Here is an 18,590-nt window from a genome sequence, read left to right on the forward strand (position 1 = left end):
TGAAAGATTTATGATCTGCCTGCTATTTTCTTTTCATCCAAGCAATTTGGCTCTGCCCTGAGCAAACCTCTTAATTACCCTAACCAAACCTCACTGTGTGTATAGATAGAACATAGAGTGTTCTTTAAATCTAGGTAATGAATGAATGCCTCCTTTCATTAATCTACCCCATCATAACATAAACCTACACAGAAAAAAGTTGATTTAATGGTAGATTTCAGCAGAACTATGATCATGCTGAAATCATAGTATTCACTGATTTGGGTTTTAGGATTGATTTAGGTCTCTTTTTGTGGCATCAGAATTGTGCTTGTATAACACAGTGTTTTTTTGTCCTCTGTTGTTGAAAGCACTGGAGCAGTTCATTTGCATTGTTCAGTTAGTGGTTCACAGAAGTACATTTGGAATGTAGACCTTTGCACACCATTAGGTTGAAAACATCTCTGTCACTCACTCACTCTCTCTCTCTCTCTCTTGCTCTCTCACTCTCACACAAACACACACCAACAAAACAAACAAACAAGCAGACCCCTTCTCCGAATCACACTCTTATGTCAGATCCCCACTCTGTCCATCACTCCTCCCGAGGGAGCCACAGGCATCAATCCAGCTGGACAACGTGAGGAGAGACACAGCATACCCACACAGCCATGATCTTGTCCAAGGCTCCAACTTCACTGTCCAGAATGGAATTAGGCCACGTCGCCAAACTGGTATGACACACTTCCCCTCCCAATCATCTGTACTCAGTTAAGGAAACTGTCAAGGCTAGACCGATGAGAACTACCTCTGCCATCTTAAGAATGGTAGGAATCTTTTAAGCTCTCTCTCTCACCCCTATTTCTGGTTGAGCCAGTGATGCGGGTATCGATGGCCTTGAGCCACATAGCCCTGGACGACCGCCTGGCTTCAGGGTGAAGGTGAACCGCAACATGTAAACACACACTGTAATGTAGGAGGTCACACATGGTTACCAAGGCACACCTCCATGACTGCTGCACATGAAAACAAGCTGAAGAAATACATCCCAAAACAAAACCATGTAGGTCATATCCATAGCATTGGTTGACATGTTGATACATTTATTTTTTCCTCTTTCTTTGTGTGTTTATACTTTCAGAGATTCAACTCCAGCCCTGCACTCTACATTTTTGTCACTTTCTATTAGTAAAAGTTAATTAATCTAATCAAATTAATCATTTTTATCTATTCAAGTTTTGGACAGAAAATATTGTATAACACTAACAAATACTTGATTTTTTTTATTGCAGTTTCACATGTCAACAGATATGCAGCTTGCTGTCAATTTATGTCAATAATGCTAACTTTCCCTTTTTTTCCACAGCTACCTAGAACCATAGAACCATTAATATGACTTTAAATTTTGTTTCATTTTGAGAGAGTGCAACTAAGCTAAACTATTCAAGGTTAATTTGTGTTGACGGCAGGGTGTATTGTAGATGATACTGACGGAATATTTCAAATTCAAGCACAATACCATCACATCACTTTGAGGGAACAGTGAAAGAACAACCCCTGGCAGTTTTCCAGGGTGACTAAGATGTGTGGTATGCCAGGTAGCCTGTACAGTGATTGGCAGAAAGAATGGTAAGAAAGGAATGGACAGAGAGATGCACATCTAGTATATTTTCCCATAACAGGACAGAGAGTTACTTAATGTACTAAGAGTAGAAATATTCCACTTACTGATATTGAGAGCAATATGACAAAAGATCCCACAAGTATTTCCAAGAATTATGAGCCACTTTCTGAAGATGGAACTGTTTCAGGATGAATATACTACCACCATGCCTTTAAGGTTGTTAGCTTACTTGTTTCAGACCAAAACTCCTATAGTTCCTATGTCTATAGTACCTAACAGGAAAAGTCAATCTGGGAGTCTCCTTGCCGTGCGATATCCCAGAGATATCGATGTTAGAGATAACGAGAACCTATTTCAAATCTGTCAGCAAGAACTGTTCAAATTGTCAAAGTGTCAAAAGGGGAAAGAATGAATACTTCATGTGAGACGGATTTGACAGAAGTGCTCTCTTGGGTTCCATTGTTCTCTGGAAAATTCATCACAATACCAGACAGTCATTCCACATCTCCACCTAGTTGGGGATCATTCCTTTCCATTAAGAAGAAAGCACCAGATGATTTTCAGGCATAAGTGTAGCTATCAAGTGTGCAATCCCTGAAAAATCCCAACTACTAGAGCCTAAATATCAACAATCTACACTACCTGACATGTTCCCATTGCCCTACTGGGCCCCATGTGTCTTTCAGGGCTTCTCCCTCGTTCTACACTCCTGCTTGAGGGGGTAAATCTTCAGTCTGCACATCCTGATGTGTTTTTCTGCATGCCTCCACGTTGCATAAGGTCTGTGAGACGTGCATGAACAGAGAGGGAGACAGTGGCAGAGTCAGAGAAAAAACACGAATGGAATGCAACTTTAGCCCTCCTGCAGCCAGAAGAGGGGATCTGGACTCCTCCTCCTCCTCCAATCAGGGACGATTTATATTATCTACACGGCATGCCAGTTTACTTAGTTTAACTGCCCATTTAGAGTGATATGCCTGCTCACATTGCATCTATTTGGCAGAGAAATCACTTTACATAACAGCACTGCTGTTAAGATGCAAAGCACTTTTGGGCTGATCGGAGGCATGTTTTTAAAACCTTGTATTGTTAAAAGGTTGAAGAGGAGCTCATCATAGTGACAACCAAAATGGCCTCTGAAAGGTCAGAGGTTTAGCACCTGCTAAAATAGTGAAGTCACCTGAGCAATTGCCTCGGGACATACTACAGTGGGGAAAATAAGTATTTGACCCCCTGCCGATTTGGCAAATTTGGCCACTTGCAAAGAAATGTGTGATCTATAATTGTAATGGTAGGTCTATTTTAACAGTGAGAGACAGAATATCAACAAAAACATCCAGAAAAATGCATTTTGATTGCGGAAAATAAGTATTTGATCCCCTAGCAAAACATGACTTAGTACTTGGTGGAATAACCCTTGTTGGCAAGCACAGACGTCAGACGTTTCTTGTAGTTGGTCACCGGGTTTACAAACATCTCAGGAGGGATGTTGGTCCACTCCTCTTTGCAGATCCTCTCCAAATCCTTAAGGTTGCGTTTTTAATGTCCTGGCTGAGGGAAGGAGGTTCCCGCCCAAGATTCCACGGTACATGGCCCCATCCATTGGGCCCTCGATGCGATTTGAGTCGTCCTGTACCCTTGGCAGAGAAACAGCCCCAAAGCATAATGTTTCCACCTCCATGCCACGTGGGGATAGTGTTCTTGGGGTCATATTCAGCATTCTTCCCACTCCAAACGCAGCGAGTCGAGTTGATGCCAAAGAGCTTGATTTGGTCTCATCTGACCACATCACGTTCTCCCAATCCTCCTTAGAATCATTCAAGTGTCCATTGGCAAACTTCAGACGGCCCTGTACATGTGCTTTCTTGAGCAGGGGGACCTTGCGAGTGCTGCAGTACTTCAAACCATTGCGGCGTAGTGTGTTGCCAATGGTCTTCTTGGTGACTGTGGTCCCAGCTGCCTTGAGATCATTCATAAGCTCCCCCTGTGTAGTTCTGGGGTTATCCTGCACGTTTCGGATGATCACCGATACTACATGAGGCGAGATCTTGCATGGAGCCCCAGACCGAGGGCGATTGACAGTTGTTTGGTGTTGCTTCCATTTGCGAATAATCGCACCAATAGTTGTCTGCTTCTCCAAGCTGCTTGCCGATGGTTTTGTAGCCCATTCCAGCCTTGTGCAGGTCTACAATCTTATCTCTGACGTCCTTGGACAACTCTTTGGTCTTGCCCATGGTGGTGAGGTTGAAGGTGTGAAGTATGATTCTTTGTCCAGGTTTCTTTTATACATGGTCACCAGTTGAGATCAGGTGTACCTTGTCAGGCCTAATGAGGACTAATCTGTGTGCTTCGTGGGCACATAACTGGTCTGTAGGAGCCAGAATTCTTGCTGTTTGGTAGGGGTTCAAATACTTATTTTCTTCGGGCAAATCAATTCATAACTGTTATAAAATGCAGTTTGTTTTCTGGCTGTTTTTGTTGATATTCTGTCTCTCACTGTTAAAATAGACCTACCATTACAATTATAGATCACGCATTTATTTGCAAGTGGCCAAACTTGCGAAATCGCTAGGGGGTCAAATACTTATTTTCCCCATTGTATCTTAAGTGAGTGGATAATGGGTGGATAGTTAAGGGGGTCAAAGGTTAATGAAAGTCAGATATGACCTTCTGAATCTCCATGGCCTCCACTCTGACTTTGGCTTCACTGTCCTGCAGAATGACCATTACGCAAGGTCAGCTCTAGGGAAATCTATGAACTGAGGAAATATATTTTGTCTGTCTTTCCCCGTCTCCCTCCCTATCTCTCTCTACATTTGAAGGGTATTAGTGTTTCTTTAAAATGACAGTATTCACAGTTAATATGTAAATAGTAGCATTTACATTTTTTATTCTCTCTTGTAGAATGGCTAAATATGAAGAATCCCATCAGGTTATTGCTATATTTGGAAATTATTGAACACACACACACACACACACACACACACACACACGCACGCACGCACGCACGCACGCACGCACGCACGCACGCACGCACGCACGCACGCACGCACGCACGCACGCACGCACGCACGCACACACACACACACGCACACACACACACACACACACACACAACAAGGCCAGTGATTGAACCAAACATGTTTATTTGAAAATGTGTCATACTAACAATTCAGACATTTTGTAAACTGTAGCATGTTACATGGCATTGTATTTCCTCTTGCAGATACCAACCAGCCACTGCCATGAATCCCAGCAGGGCCTCCCACATCAGAGTCACTGACGCCAACAGGTATGCTTGGTCTTGATGAATCATGATGAATGGCAGCATTCGCCAGATCATTACATAATGAGTCAATCTCCTTCCCTATGCACTTACGCACACTCTTACTTTTACGCCTCTTTTGTTGTGTGTTAAGTGATTGACTGAGCTATACAACCTGTCAGAGTTGGACCTTTCTGAATGACTGAAAAAAATTTGTAAAACCTCAAAACATACATAAAGCATTTTTTTTAAATAAATTCCACTAAAATATCCACGTTTGTAAGAGGTTTGAAATACATTGACCCACTCTTTAAAAAGCATACATTTTGAAGTTTACATTTTTCAGTGCTATATTGTTAAGTTATACACCTTAACTCCTTTATGTACACCACCAGCTAAACTTTAGTAAAGGTATCCTGAGTTATAATACATCAGCTCTCAAAATCTACCCAGCTAAGCTAATAGTGTGTTAACATTGCCCACATTATGACCACAGGAGTAATGGTAGAACTCATCCTTGAAGCTAAGGTTCAAGCTGATGAGCCCATGCAAGGTCACACCAGAGGTCAAGATCTCTCCCCTCACCTGACCGTGAACATGAGGTTAGAAGTGACTATTTAAACCCTGACCTCTGGTGACTTCAGCACTTACAGCAGGACACACACACACACACACACACACACACACACACACACACACACACAGACACACACACACACACACACACACACACACACACACACACACACACACACACACACACACACACACACACAGACACAGACACACACACACACACACACACACACACACACACACACTCACCAGGCCCAGGGTCACCTGTCACCTCTGTCACCTTTGCGATAAAGGGACAAAAGGGCACTTTAACAGTCCCCTCAAGGTATACTGTGAAAATTTCACCTCTGGGTAAAGGTGCCTTGAAAAAAAATATTTTAAGTTTTTTAAAAACCTTTAAAAGGTTAAGAGTTTTTTAACAGCAACATTCCTCAAGTTCTTTGTTTTTGTCTTCTCTCTGCTATTTGGAACGTGGTTCAGTCATGAAAGGTCCATTTCTGAATGTGAAGACAGGAAGTGAATTTGGAGAGTTGGAATGAACTGTCCTCTGCTGGTGATAACATGTAATGGCGAGATATACACTACGTCCCTGTGTCTGAGGTCTTCATGGCAGTAAGATAAGTGTCCAACAGGTGGCAGTAACACACTAAAAGTGGTACATGAAGGGTCTGTTTCCTGTTGGTAAGTCATTGGGTAAAAGCCCACCGAGCCATAAAGATTGTTCCCTATTCTCATAAATACTCGTTCATATGTAAAGATGATTCTAGCTTCCTTGGGGGAATTACATATCAGACTTATGTAGCATAGTATCAGAGCAATTTTGTTTAGAATGTAGTGACTCTTGGATCAATTCTTCAAATAACAAAAAAAAATATTTTCAGCCAGATGCTTGCCTGTTGCAGCAGTAAATAAAATAAAATTAAAAATATCCGAATGAAGTGGGCATCATGATTCTGATGGTGAAAGGGTAGGAGCTTTTGGCTTCATATCATGATCAAATGAGGTCAGCTAGACGAGAAGTAGAAGTTGGCTCACCCATTTAGTTTATTTTGGGCTTTAGCCAGGAAGGATGTGCCAGAGGTCTGTGCCTCAGTGGATACCCCTGATATCTGATTGGCTACCAGGGATTCCACCCTGAAATTTAATTTACTATCACTGCCAGTTTAAGGCCGATTGACTCGCCTACTGTTGAAAGGAGTGTTTATTTTGACATCTGGTGGCGCCTTTTTCAAATTGAGGATGAGGAAGAGAGAGTATTTCCACAGCTCACGAGTCATGTGAGTGAATGACACAACTATGGAAAACCTTCAGCATAAAGCCATTTTGAAGTGTTTTAAAGGGAAACTTAAAAACTTCAAAATCGGTCCAGTACTGAGTTAAAATGCTAAGACTGGCAACTGCTAAACGACTGTTGGAATCCTATAAACCGCTTGTTTAAGCCACTGAGAGGCTCATAAATGTTATTATAAGGGTCTGACAAGATGGAAAGGATCCCTACAGAGATACTCCTGTGTCTGTTTACTTAAGTAACTGTAAAGAAACTGTAGAAAATGACTGTTTGTACCTTTCTCTTTGGTCTGTGACGTATTCAGTGCCTCTAGTTGACTGGCCTACTGTGTAGTGCTGGAGTGGGCACTCAAGGGAGAGCGCCTCCCTTCGATAATCGACTACAGGCACTGAGACGTTGTATAGCCATTTTGCGGTTTTAGTGTGGTGTTCCCAATTGAGGCTAACATTATGTTTACATCTGTGCTAGTAATATATGCCATGCATATTCAGTCCAGTTTTGTTAGTTACAGTATAAAAGTGTTTAGCTAATATGGGGTAACTAGTGTTCAGCAACTAAACATTTAGCAATTTCAAATCCATTAACTCAGTTAGATTCTTAATTGAATGAACAATTGTTGTAATCAATCTGTTATTATTCAAAGGATTCTGCTATTGTTCAGCTGTAAGAAATGCAGACTAGGGCCATGATCTAACAAGTAACTTAGTCTGGTAGTTGATTTTAAGGTACAGCTATGATAATGGGGATTTGTAATTTGGACTAAAATGTGGTAATTGGGTGCTTGTATATGTCTTATTTTTGCATAGGGTCACTTAAAACAATCATGAAAAGAAATGGAGAGATACCAGACTCTTTTTGAAGTAGAACAAACAGGCAGATCAGGTGTAAACAGACGCCAGCCCTTGCATCACCACCGGACCCCAGAGCAGCTCCCTACCTGAGGCTTGACAGAGTCAGTATGGTCAGACCTAGTCTAACATAGACCCTGATTACATATTCATGAAAGCAGAGTTACCCAAGTCTGTGTGTGTGTGTGTGTGTGTGTGTGTGTGTGTGTGTGTGAGTGAGAGAGAGAGAGAGAGAGAGAAAGAGAGAGAGAAAGAGAAAGAGAAAGAGAGAGAAATTGAGCTGCAGTTCAGAGATAGAGACACTTGCTATTATCACTTCTACCTCCAATCAGCAGTCAGATGATTCATTCATGCTCCTTAGATGCCAGGTCAGGGTTACGTTATGTTCTGGCATGGTCTATGGACACCCTGAAGTAGCCTTGGCCACTACATGTATAAAACTCTCATTCCGCAACTGCTGAGCCTTTCAACGAAAAGTCCCAGCTTGTAGCTACTAACCAAATAGATCCTTTCAGACTTTGACTACATTATAGTGCCTCTAAATGGCTGGGCTGCTTCTTACCTATAGAATAACAAATGCATTATAGTGCATTCTATACTATACTATACTAATACACTATACTACTGTAGCACTATAGGGTGGACTTCTATGGTAAGTCACAGACTGAAGTATTGTCACGAACATCAACATATCTAAAGGCAATTATAATGGGTTTTTTTTTATATTAAAACAGAAAAGGACCAAGCAAATAAATCAAACATGTTTATTTTCTTACACATATCAAAACTTCTTTAGTTCTTTCATATTTTACAAAATTAACCAAAATGTACAGTTGAATATAAAGCTGTTTTCTTTTATATAACACACAAAACAATTTGGACATTTATCTTGAAAGGAAATCAGAGTAACAATTCAACTCTGAAGATTAACTGACTACTGTTAGCTCCACGCTATGAAAGTATAGCTCTAAATATAGTCTTAAACATTTATTTCGTATGTACACAAATATAAGATGATACAAAATTAAAATACTGGAGTATATGGGTTTTTTCCTTGTTACAGTCCAAATGGTCTTCAAAAATTGAAGTGTTAAAGTGTTGAAGTGTTAAAAAATCCCTGACATACCAAATACAATTTAATGATAAAACATACATTATAGCTCGCTTTTTATTTTCTTTAACATTTTTAATATAATTTTCATGTTTACACTCCCTTGATCTGAGCACCAGTATGATTCAACCATAATGGGCCATGGTTACCATAGAGACCATCCAACCAATCACAGTCCAACAAAAGCTATCAAGGTAATTGTACCATCTTTGTCATGAAGTGGAAACTTTATATGTAAACTATTTACTTTTTACAAAAACACACCAGTTGCATATGGCTGACAATAGGCCTGAGTATGTGGAAATCACCGGTCTTATGATTAGTTAAAACACTAAATGCTTGCGCTGACTATAGGTATTAATTATTTAACTGTTTATGTGGGATATAGTGGACCATGGGGTGCCTTCTGAGAACTGGATATATCTTCTTTCAGAGGGACATTGATTATGTATGGAACTTACCCTTCACTCTGTACTACATGAAGTAGTGTGTGTGTGTGTGTGTGTGTGTGTGTGTGTGTGCGTGCGTGCGTGCGTGCGTGCGTGCGTGCGTGCGTGCGTGCGTGCGTGCGTGCGTGCGTGCGTGCGTGCTTGTGTGTCACTTATCCTTCTGAGAGCTGGAGGTTCTAATCTCAGTAATGGAATATTAGATGCATCTTGCCTGCTGAAATCGACTACACACATAGTGCCTCTGGTTTGTAATGGCTTCAATGGATTTTAATTGTGCAAGGTTTTTCATGTATTACACCCTCACATTTCCTGTGTGTGTGTGTGTGTGTGTGTGTGTGTGTGTGTGTGTGTGTGTGTGTGTGTGTGTGTGGAGCAGATCTGCTTGTATATCTGCCAGTTATCTTTCTCCGAGTAGTTTGTGTTTCTCTTCAATCTCTGCATATATGTATGTGTATATCTGCGGACAAGTGAGGACATGACAGTCCACTGTGCGTTGTAGTCTCCCTTATTGGGATCTCTGCTGGTTCTCATCGCTGGCCTGCGTGCTGGGGAACAGTTCTGGGTTCTCGGCAAGTGTGGCACGGATCCTCTTCTTCTCCTTGAAGCGGCCGGAGTGGGACACCTTCACGTGGCGGCCTTTGGTGGCCGTCTTGTCCACAATCTTCTCAAGGCGGGCGTTGAACTGACTGTCATTGGGCAGGAGGTCGCCATCTGGCCCAAGGCCCGTGTTGCTGCCATAGTCAGTGGGGATCTCATACAGGACTTTGGGCTCGGACTTCTTCTTCCTCAGGAAGGTGAGCTTCCACCAGCTGGGGGCCGGTTCAGTCATCTCCACACACCGGGACGGAGCAGAGCAGAGATCTATGGAGAAGAAAGAGAGAGAGAGAGAAAGAGCGTGTGAGAAGATACATAGACTGTGTGTGTGTGTCTGTCTGTGTGTGTGTGTGTGTGTGTGTGTGTGTGTGTGTGTGTGTGTGTGTGTGTGTGCGTGCATGTGTGAGTGTGTGAGTGTGTGAGTGTGTGCGTGTGTGCGTGAGTGTGTGTGTGAGTGTGTGCGTGTGTGCGCGTGTGCGCGTGTGCGCGTGTGCGCGCGTGCGTGCGTGTGTGCGTGTGTGCGTGTGTGAGTGTGTGTTAATGAGAGGCAGTATATGAATAGTAGGATGTGTAAATAGGCATAGAGAAGCTCGAGGTAAAACATAAACTTTCCTAGAGTCGCTAATGAAAGTTCAAAAGGCATAGCCATGCATTACTAATTTATTTAACCTTTACTGTAACAGTCAAAGAGAGGGAACAGAGAGTGATATGAATGAACAGTGTGGGAATTGTAAGATGTGTAAATAGGAAAAGGTTTGATGTCTAAATAAAACACAATCTTTCCTCGAGCCACGAATGAGAGTTGTTTAAACTGGGTTAATGTGACTGGGAATAGTTAGCACAGCTTTGAAAGGCATAGCCTTGCATTACTGTGTCCCTTTATTTGATCATTTAACCATTATAACAGTCGTAGAATGCTCTTTGGCTTCCTTGTAGTAGCTATAGTAGCTGTGAAACAACATGTTAGCATGCTGTGCTTGGATTGGTCTGTTAGTCGATCAGTTCTGACATGATGCCATAGCTAAACATGGATTGGACAGTTAGTCAGCTAGAATAATGACATCATCTCATCTCATATTAAGCTGATATAAACCCTCAAATGAACTAGTGATGCGGGTCATATCTATTCCGCAGTAGGCCAGTGTGGCCTCATAGATAATAGAATGTGTATGGGGGGGATTGAGCCTCTGGAATACTGTATTACATGTGTGAAACTTGAGATAGCGCAGAGAAGCTAACGTGGAGAAGCTAACACGGCTTAGACATACAGATCTGCACCAGGGGGTGGTGAGGGCTCCTACATTTTTCAGTGTCACTTAATAGGCACCATATGGCGGCCGAGCAGGAGTTGGATTTCAGGCCGGCCTTGTATTTCACAAAACCTCCTAAGCAGCCGAATCAGTTAGCCAGATGACCTAATGGCTAATCCTCGTTAGCGAGTGGGAAGATGAGGCTTGTTCCCTGAGACAGAAATGCAAGGTGTGAGGTCAAGGATGGGTTGGAGCTCCTGCCATTCAGTGAGGGGAAGTGGCCAGTGACAGGTCATAATCAAGTCACCAATAGACGTACACACAAAACTCTTAGACAACCGTTACAATATTACTTTAATTTATACCATTATCATTTTTTATTTTGTCAATGTGAAGAGTTCAGAGAGATTCAAAATGGTATTTTGTCTGATTAGTGGACATTAGTTGGCGATGAATGTACAGGTAAAGTTACCTTTTGAACAGCTCAGCTATGTTAGTATTTCAGTGTGAGCGCTGTACAGAAGTTTCTATCAATCCTGTGCCATACACGGACCATTAGGAAATAGCTCTATCCAGGTCCAGATGGTCCAAATGGAATAGCTTCTAAAATCTGGAACGATTTTGAGGAAGGCTTTTTGCAGAAATATTATGGAACTGTGTGTTTTTTTGGTCATCTAAAGAATAATTTAAAGTTCCCATGTAATTCAGGATTCTTTGTTGATCCATTTTTATCCAATAAGTAGGTGAGCTAATGAGTACTAAGTACCAAAGGGATAAGGCTATTAGCAAAATAACTAGTAATTAAGAATAGTAATTTACTTCTACAGATCACTTTCACACTGAGAGAAACTCAGTTTCTCACTTCTATGTGTTTTTACCACAGAAAATGAGACTGATGAGTTGCAGACCCAAAGCAGTTTAATACTAACACATGCTGGTATTTAATTAAGCAAATTAATTAACCCCCCACCACCCACACACACACACATACACACACACACACACACACAACCTCTTTCACCATCTTTCCTCTTTCACTGCATGTTCAGAAGTACAAAGAAAGCATAGCTGTGCAAATAAAGGGATTCACACAATATTCAGGGACAGACACATTTACTCAAAGATTCATGTCACACACACACGCGCGCGCACTCGCGCACACACACTCGCGCACACACACACACGCACACACACACACGCACACGCACACACACACACACACACACACACACACACACACCACACACACACACACACACACACATACACACACACAACATTACTTGTTCCTTTTGTCTCAACCCCTCCCTGTCACACACACACACACACACACACACACACACACACACACACACAAACACACACACACACACACACACACACACACACACACACACACACACACACACACACACACACACACACACACACAAAGGCCATGGCATTGTGCCTCTTTTCACTAGGAAGGAGTGGGCTGTTTCCCTCTGGTTACCAGGCAACAGTGTTGACATTTCCATACAATATGCTAATGGCACTAGTCTCTGCTGATGACTTTTGGTCCCTTTGGGACGGGCTCCGGGCTCATGCATCAGCAAACACAGACCAGAGGCCAAGCTGCGACTGAAAATAACACCGGGCTTAAGCCAAGGTCTCAGTCATATAAAACAGCAGTCAGGAGAAGATTGTCATATGGAATAAAGGGCACTTATGTGTGCAAGTCAAGCTATGTGGAAAAGAGCATATTGACATGGAAGCAAACAATTAACCATAATTCATTTGGATTGGGATGACTAGATATAAGTAATAGCTACCTAAAGTCTGTGTCATGTAGAAATGTTCCAATATTCTTGCTGATGCAGCGAATCAGCTGTCTGTAAAACCAGTACAGTCCATCACTGCATCACAGGACATGAGCTGATGATTAACTACAGCAAACCACCATTTAATCATGCGGATGTATGTGGGGCCTGTGGACTCATGGATGATGACAGGAATAGTGCTGTGCTGTTCCAGGATGCAGAACAGCAGAAACGTATTAATTTATGACACTAAGCCACCATATTAACACAAAACTAGCAGGCACAGGCACACACACACACACACACACACACACACACACACACACACAGACAGACACACACACAGACAGACACACACACACATGTTTGGACACATACTCATACTAGCTCTCTCATACGCACACATCCTCACACAGATTCACACACACACACACACACACACACACACACACACACACACACACACACACACACACACACACACACACACACACACACACACACACACACACACACACACACAGGGCAATCTACTGTGTAATCCCCTGTCACATTAACCTAGTTTAATGGTTTTGAGATAAAGCCTCAGGAGGCTATTTGTCTGTCTCAAAGGGCGAAAGAAACGTGCTCTTTCACAACCGAAGCTCCTTGGCCGAGGAGGAAGCTTCTCTAAGGTCCATTAGAGAGGGAAACTCCTGATATCACTACAATCTGATATAGCTGATATAGATGAATGATGTTTGGATGAACTTTGAAAGAATCACTGTTTCCGGCTCGAGTTTCGACCACAATACTTCCTAGTCACGTTTTTCAAATCATGCAAATCAAACACAGACACACCTACAGGGCCTCACACACAATCACACTTTAGTGAGAAAATAACAGGTCATAATATACTAAATTAACTTTTACACACAAACAGGCTTCAAATATGTTCTTCAGTCACATGTAAACTACCTTCACTTTATCACTTTATATTGTGTGGGAGTTGAACTCTTCAGCTCAGATATGAAAAAGCCAAAGTTGACTCCTGCGCGTTCATTATTTTCCATACAAAACGCAGCCAATGTACACCCAAAGCGTATCAAATAATTTTATAAATATGCAAAGAATGGCATCATATTGGTGACCAACTGAATGCCAATGTGCAGAAAAATACCATTATGTTGCTGACCAATGTATTGTGAGTGCACAGAAAGTCTATGTTCAGAAAGACATGAAGCAAATGCTGCTCTAAAGAATGGTGATGTACAACATCTATGGCTCCTAGCGCTTTTGACATATCAACACCTTCAACTCTGACACGTCCGTCCAGATCCAGTGCAGTGCTCCCCACAGTCGTTTTTGTTCCCATTTTTTCCCAGTGAAATGAATGGGGAAATGCTTCAGACAACTGTCAAGATTCAAAAGCATAAAATATGGCTGCCGCAAATCCACCTATCATTTTGAGTTCATGGTTACTCATCTGCTGTAATTTTTAAAGAAATTAAGAAACCTCTATGAATTATTTACAGCCTAAATATTTTGCTTATGGTGATTCAACTCGAAAAAGTGAATACGCTCACTTGTGAGTTAGCTAGCAAGATAAGTTACAATTGAGGTTGTAACATTACATATTATCATATTAGCAGTGCACACAAAAAAACACCCCGGCTGCCATAAACTGGAAAAGCAATTGTTCCATTTAAGTCAACAAGAGTGGTTAAACTTTCTGTCAATACAGCTCTGACATATCTCTCTGCTGCATGCATGCAAATATGTCCTTTGAAATAATGATCTGTGTTAACTATAGGTTGAGTTCATGGTGAACTTGTACCTTTGCTGAATGGATGGTTGCTGTGTATCTTGTGACACAATTGTAAACATAAGGCTCATGCAAGCATTTTTAATACAAAGCGAACAGGAGACTGCCCTGCAGTCCAACAGAGGGTACTAGTGATAATCAAATCTTCTGTAGGTTGAAGCATTCACATCTACAGCTTGCATAGCAAAAAAAAAGAAAAATCACCATCCTCTGATGCTGCAGTGCAATCACACTTTGCATTTTCTGGCGAAAATGTATCTCTAGTTTAACCCTTTCATGCATGAATTATGAAAAAAATGATCTAGATTTTTTTTGTATTGATTTTATTACTCAAAATGAACCTAAACTTGAAATTCATTTTGAATTTTTAAAAAATATGGTTTTATTAAAAATATATTTTACTGTCCACATACGTGGACACCATGCAACAAAGGGATGGTAACGAATACTTACCCAAGGTTAAAAATCATTATTTTCACGTAATTTAGTAATTATTTATGTTGATATGTTTGTTGTATGATTGTTTCTTTCATTTGAACAATGCAAATAAAAAAAAATACCAGGTTTTTATAATCAGATTTAATGTCATCCGATTCCTCTGATGCATGACGTCCACATATGTGGACGGTATCCGATTCCTCTAATGCATGCGTCCACGTATGTGGACAGTTGGTTTTTAGGGTGTACAAACTATATTTTACATCAAATTTCATTTTTTTTAAACACAGATTTGTTCAACACACTTTCCCTTACATACTAATATTTTTTTGCCTGATTTTTCCTTCTTGGGTAGAAGGTTTTAACAGATATGCCTGGAGTATTCAGCACATGCCCAGCACCGTCAGCCATTTTGTCTTAATGATGTCATTACACAGTTAACATTCCAAATACAAGATGATACATATTGTTATTATATTGCTCTGAGTCTACTGACTCTGCCCCTATGTGGTTTGGAGAATATTACTATGATAATCCAGAATAAAATGGAGTTTAATTAACTGTCCACGCATGTGGACCCCATGCACATTAAATATTCTGTGTGAGGATTATTTAAGGCATGTTTCTGTTCTCAGACGCTTGAGAAGGTCCTCCTCATAAGACCACTCTCCATCTCCACGATCTGCCTCAGTTTTGGCATAGAATCATCCAAGAATCACTCAAGAGTGTCCTGAAGAGTGTTTACTCAAGCTAGTGCACTTGTGCACTTGTTTTTGCCAAGCGCCAGTGTGGTTACGTTCACCCTTGATAGCAGTGTTTGTCCTCATACACATAAGGAGCACGAAATATTTCTCCGGCCTGTTTTCTTCTTGGGTTTTCCCTTATCTCGTCTGATACCCTCACTTGTCTCAGTCAAATATTTACTGAAAGTGGGGCCCAAAAAAAAGGGTCCACGTTGGGTGACTGAATGAAGAAAGACTGAACAGATTGCATAACTGTGCAACGCTAGCTCTCCTTCATTTGCTTAGGCAAAGTCCCTTCAAAGCTGTGTGGAACCAGATTGCAAATGTGCAGAACATGTGGCCGGTCACATACATTTAATGCCAGACACCAACAAAAGGACTAGGGTGCATCCAACACCTCTGCAAGTCAGTGCCAGGTCAACTCAGAGGTAGGGTATATCACAGTTTTCAGTCACATATTAACACATATGATATTAAACACACTGTATGTTGGATCAGCTTGGTCTGTGTGGGTCTGCCTGGGCAGATGCGAAAAGAGCTGTTGCCTCGCTATGGACGTAAGTGCAAAGGCCTCTAAACTAAGAGCTGGGGCTTCTTTGCTACCTTTTCACAACTAACCGCCTTGGCAAACAGAAGTTATGGAGTAACCTGAGCTTTCATGCAACATGTTTGCATTCACAGAGTTATGCAATGAAAGCCCACTAGGCAAACATATATGGATTCAAAGGGTGCGTATTCCCGAGGCATAGTGCATTTGAAATACACCTGAACTATATCAGTAACATGAGAGTTTCTGTGGTTTTGCAAAACATCATCAGTCATCATGCTACACTGACGTTGCTACAATTGCAGTTTCAACCCAGCCCTGATATCGGAACGTTTTAGTTTGATAAACATTGAGTTTACAGTGGTTGATTACTGAAAGAATTCTCAGACAAATATTGACTCTGAACTGTGTTGTTTCGCTTAACCTACATTCAATAGCTTTCTTTTAGAGTAACTTTAGCAGGAAACAAACACACACACACACACACACACACACATTTTCTTTTCATTGTGCATAGAGATTGCGGATGGGCTGGCCCTTGACATCCAACAGATGATGCCTAAACAGCAGCTCTCCAGCTCATAAAAGTCTATGTGTCAATAATGACTGGGCTGAGCCACCATGGCAACAAAACCAAAGAAAAATGGCTCTCATAGTTACCATCCGGTTGTCACTTAACTCCTTTTTTACAGTCCTCCATGAGGTCATAAACTGCTCAATGGAATAAAAACATTCACAGAGGTGTATGCTTATTGTACACCTCTACATACACCTAAATACATTAAGAAACCATGTGACTCATGTGGTCTCTTGGTTACAGTCCATCTGCTCTGCTAATGCAAATTTGAATATGTGTATTATCTACTCAGGTAAGATGGGACTCCTTGTGAAATTCTGTATTAGCTGAACATGCACCTTAAGCTTTTCATTGCTTTTCATGAGTTGCCATCGTGGCAACATGGCTGCTACACGCACCTAACTAGGAGTACGCAGAGAAATCCCAATGCAAACAATTCTTAGGAGAATGTTCAACATTCCTTAACTTACATTTGGCACAATTGTGTAAAACCTGAAAACATACATAAAGGATTTTTATTTTATTTTAGTTCACTAAAATAGCCACGTTTGTAAGAGGTTTGGAATAAATTGACTGTTGAATTAAGCATACATTGTGGAGTTTACATGTTATGTTTACGTATGAATTTAGGAGTTTTCAGTGCTATATTGTTTAGTTATATACGCCTTAACTTTGCTACATTTGAATAAAGGTATCCTGAGATATAATACATCAGCTCTCGAAATCTACCCTGCTAAGCTAATGGTGTGTTACCTTTGCCCACACTCTGACCACAGCAGTAATGGTCGGTCATTTCGAATGCATTTCCCATCGATCCACAGAGTCTCCTCACACACTGATGTCAGCTCTATGTTTTGCAGAGGTATAATACTTAGATTGATCAACTTCAGCAAGAAGAGCCCAGTGTTTCATAGCAATTGCAGGCATTTACAAAGTGGTATGCAGAATGAACAAACCAATGACCAAGACACTTGGTCAGTTTAAATGTGTGTTGAACCACCGACTAGACTGTTATATTGACTGTTGTATGTTGTTTGATGTATAAATGATGTGTTCTACGTGATCAGATGGCAAAGAATAGCTAGGCGAACAAAGACAAAGCAAACTGAATACGGGGAAATGACTGAAAGTATGTGTGTCTGCTGATGGGCTCACCTGTGGATGTGTCTTACAGAGTGCAGGGCAGTCTTCGTTTCAGGAGGAGATTTCTGTGGTCCAAAACGCAATAAACCCCTTCCAAAACAAGGTCAGACCATTTCCCCAAAATCCTCCTCTCCCAATTTAATAACAGTCTTTTCCGTATCTCAGTGGTTCCTGTCCTCCCTGCATGCAGCGACAGTAATGGTCAGCTCCTGCTCTCTCTGTGGCTCTGTCAGGTGGAGGTGCCACAGGTGTTCTTCCCCAAACTCACAGGCCCCGCCTCTACCTTGGCTCCAATAAACACGACTGAGGAGCAACAGTAGCCATAGATACACTCCAGCTAGATCTGCCTTCTCATTGGAGCTGACTGAGGAGCAACAGTACCATAGATATACTCCAGCTAGATCTGCCTTCTCATTGGAGCTGATGTGAGCACACACAAAACGGTGTCAGTTCTCCAACAAACATCACTGGGAGATCAGTAAACAACCACATTATTATATCCATCTCAATGTCTGTTGTACAGAGAACAACTTAATGCCACTGCAAGATAAGTAA

General features: G+C 41.5%; 1 protein-coding gene across 1 annotated transcript; it reads right to left on the reverse strand.

The window, feature by feature from the left end:
* Window positions 1-8,330: 8,330 nt before the first annotated feature.
* prr15la (proline rich 15 like a) lies at window positions 8,331-18,320 on the reverse strand. The gene is made up of 2 exons (XM_012841852.3): window positions 18,048-18,320; window positions 8,331-10,001 (listed from the first exon to the last, which is right to left on the reverse strand). The coding sequence occupies exon 2, from the start codon at window positions 9,967-9,969 to the stop codon at window positions 9,646-9,648; it is 324 nt and encodes a 107-aa protein (XP_012697306.1). The 5' UTR covers window positions 9,970-10,001; window positions 18,048-18,320; the 3' UTR covers window positions 8,331-9,645.
* Between the last annotated feature and the right edge of the window lie 270 nt (window positions 18,321-18,590).

The sequence above is a fragment of the Clupea harengus genome, chromosome 1 (genome assembly GCF_900700415.2).
Source record: "Clupea harengus chromosome 1, Ch_v2.0.2, whole genome shotgun sequence".
NCBI lineage: Eukaryota > Metazoa > Chordata > Actinopteri > Clupeiformes > Clupeidae > Clupea > Clupea harengus.

What these genes read in the sequence shown, in the direction of transcription:
- prr15la (XM_012841852.3), bottom strand. Translation starts at nt 9,969, where the DNA reads ATGACTGAACCGGCCCCCAGCTGGTGGAAGCTCACCTTCCTGAGGAAG.